The sequence below is a fragment of the Euprymna scolopes genome, chromosome 45 (genome assembly GCF_053919585.1).
Source record: "Euprymna scolopes isolate OS-2025 chromosome 45, ASM5391958v1, whole genome shotgun sequence".
NCBI lineage: Eukaryota > Metazoa > Mollusca > Cephalopoda > Sepiida > Sepiolidae > Euprymna > Euprymna scolopes.
Window position 1 is genome coordinate 39,936,455 of NC_136526.1, and position 10,000 is coordinate 39,946,454.

General features: G+C 36.2%; 1 protein-coding gene across 1 annotated transcript in view; it reads right to left on the bottom strand.

The window, feature by feature from the left end:
- The window catches only part of LOC145269174 (uncharacterized), a 273,418-nt gene that overhangs the window by 14,466 nt on the left and 248,952 nt on the right, over window positions 1-10,000 (bottom strand). Inside the window, exon 41 of the mRNA XM_080124782.1 lies at window positions 4,682-5,741. Coding sequence (XP_079980908.1) covers window positions 4,682-5,741 — 1,060 coding nt within the window. The remainder of the gene's footprint in view (window positions 1-4,681; window positions 5,742-10,000) is intronic.

Consider the following 10,000-nt stretch of genomic DNA (forward strand, 5'->3'; position numbering starts at 1 on the left):
ATACATCTGAAAATGTAATTTGGATTCTGGGGGAAATTCTGGTTGCGTCCCCAGAGGGGTCAAACGCAGTCAAAATCAAGTCAAAACTTGCAATTTTCGGTACATAGAATATTTTCCGACGATTAGATTTCGCTGAAAATTGCTAAAAGTAAGACCACATGGATATTTATCTGGAAATGTAATATTTGACCCTAAAAAATCCCAGTTTTTTTTTCTCCAGGAGGTAAAAAGAAGCAAAAAAAAAAATGTGTTTTTTTTTTTTTAAATCAAAATGAAAAATTCTGGTTTATCTGTTTCTCTTTTTCGGATAAAATTTTTAGGTTATTTCCTCTTGACTGTTAAGTGTTTTTTTTTAATATTGTTCCTATTTACTTGCCTTCCCACGAGGGCAAAGTTAGACACAAGGTTTGTTATTAATGTGGGGGAAAAACTAGTTCCCCAAAAAGGGGCACTCTGGATAGGAACAAAAAAAAAAATTGCCTTTCTTTGGGGTTTTTTTTGGGGGGGGGGTTGAATTTGAACGAAAGTTTTTTTTCTTTGTTTTTTTTTTGTTTTGTTTTTCTTTGCTTTTTTTTGCATTTATACATTATACGGACAACGCCATAGTTAAGGGCGATAACTCCAATTTCTTCTTGGAGTAGTTACAAACCACCCCCTTCAATGTTAAAGTTTCTAAATAATGACGCTAAAACTTTACATTTACAAAAAACGTTATTAAATTGTTTTCTTGTCTAAATTTAATAAAAGATAATTTCTTCTTGGCCAAATAACACACAAAATAAACAAAATAAATAACACCAAAATATTTGAAAACCAAAAGTTATTGTGTAAAAATGTATCAAAATATAATTGTAAAAACATTTATTGAAAAAATACATACATATATATATATATATATATATATAGTAAGTTATAAAAATATATATGGCATATTTATATATATATGTATATATATATATTATTTTTAAAATGTATATACATATATATATATATATAGTATATATACATGGAATATTTATATTTATATATATATATATATACTAATTTATAAATATATATATGGCATATTTATAACTTAATACCTAGCTGTAACTATGTATTGAGCACTGTTGAAGTAAATACTTAAAGTTTACGCATAAAATTATACTTTCGTATATTAATTTATGTGATTAAATGAAGTAGTCATATATATATATATATATATATATATATATATATATATATATATATATATATATATATGCGATTAATAAACAAGAAAAAATAATTCCTAAGATGTTTACGTATTTTGATATATTTTTTTTATAATGGGGTGAAAAAAAAACAAACATAAATATATTTGGAAATTGTATCGATTCTGTGTTTAGTGACGCAGGTGCCAACTTCCGGTGTGTTTGAAAGTTAGGCTCCCCTTTTATTCACCATTACCCCGTTTGCTTTTGGAATTCCAACCTTGTTTCCTGTTTTCCCAATCGTACCAACGTTCAGAAATTCTGATTTATCTGATTGGAAGTGGCGGTGGTCAAGTGGTTAAAAACACGGACTGACGACCTGGGTGTTTCAGGTTCGAATCCAGTTCGTTTCATAAAAATCACTTTCACTTAGGATGTTGGCAACCTTCTCGTTGCTCCTTCTTCCGTAAATACCCAATGTCTTTCTAGAAAGAACTCTGACTACAAAAATATCGGGAAAACCAATGCCAACAGTAGAATTTTCGGATTCACACGATATGAGGATGATTAATCTGATGACGCTCAGATAAGAAAACATCCGACTTTACCCTCTTTTTTTTAATGAATTGTTCCAAAATCAAATTATATCGTCCGGTCGACTAAAACAATAACCTCTCCCACTAAATAGATGCTTCATTTAGTTGTTTGTTTTTAAGCAGATAGAACAGGGTAAGAGAGAGATTTAAAAAAAAAAAAAAAAAAAAAAAAAACGTGTGCGTTTGGAAATTTCCCTCGCTCCTTTTTTTCCTTCATACAGAAATATAAATGTAATGTGAACAAACATATTGCTTTCCAAAACCAAACCTAGGTTTCCCTCGATAAATTTTGCCCCTATCACAGCAGTACCTTAAGTTTGAATTGCGGTAATATGCTTTGTTTATAATGAATAAAAAATAAATATACATCATTAAATGACACCAAAAGGGTTGATATGCCGTAAACTAACTCAAACTACTAATAGCAGCTTACTATACAATTAAACAGTATTTATTTATTTATATAGTATACACTTTTTTTTAAAATTACATTTTCACCCCAAGCAAGACACATTGCCACTTTGGTGTAGGGGGCTACTATCAGGGGCAACAACTACTGGGGTACTATGTAGTGATTTGGGCAGCAAGATATCTGTTCACGTTGCACTTGAACTTCTGCACGTCAGTACAGTTGGTGAAGCAGGGACCTGGAATGGAATTCCAAAGTCTAGCGGTTCTGGGGAAGAAACTACTAGAGTAGAAAGATCTTTTACATCTAGGGATCTCTACAGTGTGATTTTGCAGCCTGTCGGGTTTGTCGAGGGTGTTCACGTCGTGGGGGCACAAGTGCTTGCAGTTCGTTAGAGCATTCACCATTAAAATAATTGTAGAACAGGCAGAGGGATGCAACGTTTCGTCGATGGGACAAAGGCTGAAGCTTAGATGCCAGTTCAGGGTCTATCAAATTGGCGACTCTCTTTTGGATCTTGTCAAGGAGCGAGAGACTAGTAGCCGATGCACCAGCCCAAATATGACAGCAATACTCCATACATGGGCGAATGGTCGCCTTATACAGGTACAGGATACTTTCGGGTGTTAGTAGTTTTCTAGCACGGTTTGTCCAGATTTCGTATATATTATTATAGAGTCGTGATTTAAAAAGTGAAAAAAAAAAGTATTTGGGTGCCATCAGCTTGAATCGAAACCAAAACCGTAGCATTCAAAGCTGGTGACGTTACCACTGTACTAACTTGACACGCATATGAACTAATAAAAAATGAAAAATCAACTAAGTTTAATGTACAAAATGTATAAACTATTTTAACAAGCTAAAGATCCATAAAAGACAGTCCGTTAAAATATCCAATCATTTTAGGCGCCTAGCACTGTTCTGCGACTTTTAGTTTCGGAGGAGATAGAGTTTGAAAATATGGTAACAGACAGACAGACATACAGTCTTTTATATATTAGACTAGCGAGAGGCGCCCGGCTTTGCCTGGGCGTAAAATACGTTTAAATATGATATTTTAATTGTCCAGATTTTGGATATATTATTATAGAGTCGTAATTACAAAAGTAAACAAAAAAGAATTTGGGTGCCATCAGCTAGAATCGAAACCGGAAGCAAAACTGTAACACTCAAAGCTGGTGACGTTACCACTGTACCAACGTGACATGCATATAAAAATTAAAAATAAACTAAGATGAATGTACAAAATATATAACGATTTTTGGTACTCCTGCAGTATTTTACCCACCGATTTCACGATCTTAGCCGAGCGTTGACGAACGCTTTCGGCGTTAACGCCGACGAAAGCCGAGAATTCGGAGCTACGGTGCAAGAACGCTAAAAGTATGTGAATAGCAACAACATTACAAGGAAAAGATATTACACACACACACAACAAAATGGATAAAATTAATACACAAAAATTTGGATAAAATAAATCCAACACTTACCGTAAGTTTTTTTAAAGTAAAATAAATTTATTTTGTTGAATATTTTTTTTTTTTTTTTTGGTTCATTTTGTTTTCCGATAGCTTTCTTTTGGGGGGGGGGGTAGCAACAGTAATAAACACTTCAATGTTTTTTTTTGTTTGTTTTTAACAAAACGTTATTAAACAGTAACGACAATGTTTTTTTTTTGTTTTTTTTCAGTAATGTTTGTAGGGGGGGGGACAACAATTACTGTTTATCTTTAGTTCCGACTGGAAGATTTTCTACTGACTATAGAGGCAAAGTAGGGAGCAAAGGGTTTTCAGAGGATGTGGAAAGAAGCTCCTTTCCAACCGGGTAGCCTTCCGCGATTTGATATCGCTAAATTAAATAGCTGAAATGAAAGGCTGTGTATTTTTACTTTGAACAATAAAATAACTGAAATGAAACGCTATGTGTGTAATTTCAATGAAAATTATTCATCTGCTGCGCGTTCGTTTGAAGCGCCCTGATTGGCTGATAGAGTATCGTACCGGTACCGCTCGCCATGTTCCGGCGTTTTCCGACGGATGTCGATCAACGCTCGGCTAAGATCGTGAAATCGGAGGATAAAATACTGCAGGAGTACCCGATTTTTTTTTTCATTTTTGACTCATTTTTGACACCTTAGAACTATTTTAACCAGCTGAAGACCTATTAAAGAATGGTCCGTAAAAAGATCACATCATTTGAGACCCCTTGCGCCGTTCTGCGACTTTTAGTTTCGGTGGAGATAGAGTTTGAAAATATGGAGACAGACAGCCTTTTATATATAAGATTTATTCACGTCCTTTTCGTGAGTTTTGATAGAAGGTAAGATACGAGTTAGATAAACGTTTTTTTTTTTGTTTGTTTTTTTTTCATGGAATTATTTGGATTCGAACCTGGTACAACCAGATCTTCAGTCCGTTACGTTAACCACACAGCCACCGTCATTTTCTAAGCTATTGTAGAACAGATACGGTACTAAGAAGAAAGAAATAAGATTTTCTACTTACCACTGTCATACAGGTAATAGTCAGGACGTTCGCCCTTTTCCTTTTGCTTATATTCTTTTAGGAGACGCAGCCTTCGAATGGGTCCAAGCACTAACAATATGGAGGCATTGATCAACAGACCAACGGCGACTGCAGTATCCCGCACGCTGTAGCTACCTACAATAGACACCAAGCACCAGACAATCCACACGAGGATGCTGAGCAGGGCCATCCCAAATATCCATCTAGCTTCGTAGCAATTGTTCTTGCTGCCCCAGCTGCACAGGCCAAAAAGTAGGCAGAGGGCCAGGATGCACATGACAAAGATTAGTGACATCACAAGAGCCTCGTCCGATGTTTCACTGGGGGCACAGCGCGGCCACATGACTCCCTCATATGGTACGCTGACCACCTCGGGAGGGATGAGAATCAACCATTCAATATTGATAATAGACTGGACACCTACTAGCAGCAAGCAGCTCATCAGTAATCCGCAGGGTCTCGACAACTTCTTGTAGACCAGTTGTTCCTTTTTCTTGTTGCGGTAGGCGTCTAGCAGCTTGATAAATAGTGCTGAGTAAGCAAGGGAGTAGAAGAAACCCAGGAAGAACCTGCGGATGGAGCACACGACGGGGGTCGCGTGGGCCACAAACGCAATCGCTAGCAAATACAAGAATATGATAGCGAACAGGAGCGTGAAGCCAAGAATGGTGGTGCTACCACGGAACGGGAAGAAAATGAGAAAATAGCAGAAAAGACAGATCGCAAAAAAGGTGCCCAGGGCGGCCAGAGTGGTTATAATTGTGCCTCCGATCTGCGAGAAACGATTGTATGCCGTGGGACGGTCGTTTAGGTTGACCACGACACCCGTATTAGGATCGATGAGGATTTCTTGACCGTCCGAAATCAGCGCGGACGCCTGTCCGTTTGGTCTGTACTCTACGGATCGCCCGTCGGCGTTTAGACAGTTGCAAGTGCCGCTGATACTACAATAAGAACGCGGGATCAGAAAGTTGTCTCCGTAGCCGCCCCCTCTATATTTGGACATCGTCAACGACAGGTCATTAATCCAGGATCCAATCTGAAAATAAAAAGAATTATTATTAGTAATGATACTCACTAAGAGTTCTTATACAAGCTACCATCAAAGATTTCTCTTTGTCAACAACCGGTAATGTTCCCTGGAATATAGATGACAACAAGTCTCCGCAGATATCCACTACTCTCCAGCTCTTTTGATAACATTTGCAAATGAATTTGTGCCATCACAACGGTCGTTTACCATTGATTTATGGCTGGCAACGACTGGAATTTATTCCCTGGAATTTAAACCATAATAAGCCTCCTCAACATCCCAGTCCTCTACCCATAGTTTATACTTCTTGTGTTTTGGTGGTTTTTGTTTGTTTGTTTGTTTGTTTTTTGGGGGGAGGAGATCAAAGATTCGAAACAATAACCATAAAATAGAGACTAATTGACAGAATACGAAAATATCTATAGAGCCAGTAACTTTTCTCTTTTCTTTTCCAAACAAAAATCAACATGCCTGAGGACGGTCGAAGGAAAATCAGACCGCAACGTTGCACAAATAACACTCAAGATGAGAAAAATAGTTCGATTAATGCAAGAAATATAAACAATCAACCCAGAGTTTCTTAATTTGCATCCTCAAAGAATCTTCCTTGTACTCCATCGTTTTCGCTTCTAGGATAACAAATGAACACAAGATCAAACACTGATGACGTCTGTCCATATCTGGTTCTTGTAGATTTTGTAACATATTTGTATAGAAAACATTCCTCCATCGTTTCCAAAAGTGAATTCTCAAACATGTCATTAGAAATTACATAGATTTGACTGACAGTCAATATTCGGGCATTATACTCTCGCAATACGAGACAGTCACTCTGGCATTTTGAGACAGCTTTCATGGCATATATATATATATGTTATTCCTTAATTGGAATTTATTTTGAGATGAGCATTATATGTTAATTTTATTTAAAAAAAAAAAAACAACTAATAAAAGATGAGAATAATAGTCCGAAATAAAAATAAAATTAACATATAATGCTCATCTCAAAATAAATTCCAATTAAGGAATAACATATATATATATACCAATCGGTACGGACCCGACTATAGAAGATCAGATAATAAATAAATGTGGATTTATAAGATCAAAGAATCCAACCTTGATCGCCCTTCGGGGCCCGTGGCGCAGTTGATAGAGACGTTGAATCTCTACGGTTCCAGATGAACATTGTCTGAAGATAGCGGTTTCAATCCCACCAAAAGCGTGCCAGAGGTAATTGGTCAAAAATGTGGTGAGACGACAACAACTACGGATGGCAGTGATGGCTGGGAATGCAGTTAGGAGATTCGAAGTTCCTATCCGTCTCGGTTACCACCTGACGAAGGCCAGGGGAAGTTGGCCGAAACGTTGTGAACCAATAAATAAAAAAAAAACAACTAATAAAAGATGAGACTAATAGTCCGAAATAAAAATAAAATTAAGCTTTCATGGTATCAGTGAGGCTTGTTTTGTGTCATCAGAATCCGTAGAACTTAGACTGCAATATACGGAAAGTGTAGACATATTTTCTCTGACCAATTTTACATGACAAAGTTGCCGGAAAAATGGTTGCGTCATTTTACCGATCCAGAAAGTATCTAACATCCGATGCAATCCTCTATCTGTATAAAAATATAAAAGCTAAACACGTCCTAAAATTGAGTTGGGTTGTCATATCTGGGTGGGAGCTGTTCAGAGCACCCTATCCTGACTTGATAAAGTTCAAACACGGCTCCAAAAACCTAGTAGGCAATGCCCTTTTTTCTTCCCTGCAACCTTTTTCCCACAAAAGAGACGTTGCGAGCCTGTCTCTACACTATCGTTATTTTCATGCCAAATGCTCGACTGAGCTCCAATCTATGGTCTCTGCCTGTCAAACTTTTACGAAAAAAAACACTCGTCTGGCTACAACCACGATCAACAATTTCTCCCCATCTGTGACAAAATCTAAACACAAATTCCATGAACAAAGCTTTTTTCGTAGAATCCGCCTATGAAACTCTGTCACGCTGGTCTGCTTTCTAGCTGACTACAATGTGGTTGTCTTCAAGTCCAATGTAAACAAGTTCTTGTTGAGCCACCTTCTTAAATAATCTATTTCCACGACTAACTATTAATACGCTGTTGTTTCAATGGCTACCGTATATTTGTTAGCTATTATCCTCGAGCGGCTTTCGGGCCTTGGTAAGTGATAATTCTCTTATAAAAAGAAACATTGCAAAAAAAACAAAAAAAAAACACCGTTAAATTTATCAGACATGTGAACATTAGTAGGAGTTGAAGTTGAGATGGTTTGAGAGAGAATCGTGCATGCATCATAACACCATCACCTTTTCTTCGGGATCTGCGACATCGAAATAAAGTGAAATCCTGCGGGTTAATCTCTGCTTCTTTTACTTCTGATTATATTTATTATTATAGCAACTAATTTAAATGTATAAAAACCCATAAAAATACGGTGCACCAAAAAAAAAAAGAATGCAATTATTTGAGCCGTGATAACTATTTAAAAAAAAAATTATGTTTCTTTCATTTCGGAAATTTGTAGATGAGGATTGATAATTTGAATTAAAAGCAGGGGTCACCTGACATTGCCGGGTCATAAAATATTCTTAAATATGATATCTTAATGGATGAAGATTTTCAGAGCTTGTTATCTGCTGCTAATTTCATATTATATTGTACGCAATATATAGTCATGATTTCAAAAGTAAAAATAAAATAACTTAAGTACCATCGGTTAAAACCAAAATTCATAGCACCTGACATTGCTGGGTCATAAAATATGCTTGAATATGATATCTTAATTTATACAGATTTCGTATTTATTATTATAGTCAATTCTCTATCTGTTATTTAATATTATATTGTACCCAATATAAAGTCATAATTTCAAACGTGATAAGTAATAATCAGAGGTGAAAGGTTCAATTGTAATTCTTACAGGTGATATTAAGAATTAAAAGAATCATTTTAGGCTTCTATCAGGTCATGACTGACGGAATGAGAAAAAGACTGGTGGATTTAGAAGGTTTGGTTGTTTTATTGTTTTTTTTTTGTTTTGTTTTTTTTGTTTTTTTACGGCGTATGAACCCTTTTCTGGTTGTTTAATGCCAGTTATTTTGGAAATAGTATTCATATTGCATCCAGTTATTTTGTAGAAGGTTTTTATTCTTCAAACTCTTTGTATCTTCAATCGCTGGTTTGTAGTGTTTGGTTTGGTTTGGTTTGGTTGTTTTATAGTGGATTTTATCGTTTTTGTTCCCTTCCCTGCAGAACATGAATGAGTTTTGCAATGGGAGGGGGAAAAGGGTTATAGTATTAATGTTGGGAACATTTTAAGTTAGGAAACCAGTTAAGAAGTGGGGCAGATAGAAAGAGAAAAGGGAAACGGGAAGAAGGAAAAGGGGGAAAAAGTGGGTTGTTGTTTTTGGTTTTGGATTTTGCAGAACATAATCAATTTTAGCAAAAGGAAGCAGAAAAACAAAGAGCATCAATGTTTGGTGCATTTCATCTCAAGATTTTTTACTTCTGATGAAAATAAAGTTTACGATTATCACTAACAGGTCTGCTTTCTCATCTAAGATGATAAATAGGAGGTTATCTCATTTGCAGCGGATACAGCATGCGTTTGTTAAAATAATTTTGAGGGTGGAATCAACGTACATTGATTTGGACTTTAATCTCTCTTTAGGCATCTCCGAAGTGAACTTGCAAGATTTGGATCCTTCTCGGTCTGGATTTGGTTACAGATTTGCCATATAAGTTTGGAGTCCTTGGAAATAGGTATGGGGAGTGGCCAGAGGAACTGTAACGTTGTCCGGGAACCAACACGTTGTCGCCTCAGTCGCAAAGCAGACAAAAAATAGAAAAGAACTTCAACTCGTTTTTTTTGTCATGCAACATTTATTTCCTCATTGTCTTATTACCGCTGTGACGTATCTCACATGATCGCCTCTAACGCTATCTTGAACGTGCTCCCATTTCTAACGTGATCTCTTTTTTAAAGTCTTTATTTTTCCTTGCCGGTGTAGTCATTTCCTATACATTTGCCTACGTGTGTTCGCGCTATGTTATAGAACGAGTGCATAATCTTTCCATTTCATATTCACAGACCAGTTATTCCAGTAGCTATGCGCATTTGAAGCTTCATATGACGGGTAAATTTTTAGACTTCTATACCGATAGGGTGAGGAGATTTGGTGGATTGTGCGTTTTTGTTATTAAGTCTAGTTGGTTAGTGATCATTTTATTCTGTAGGCAGG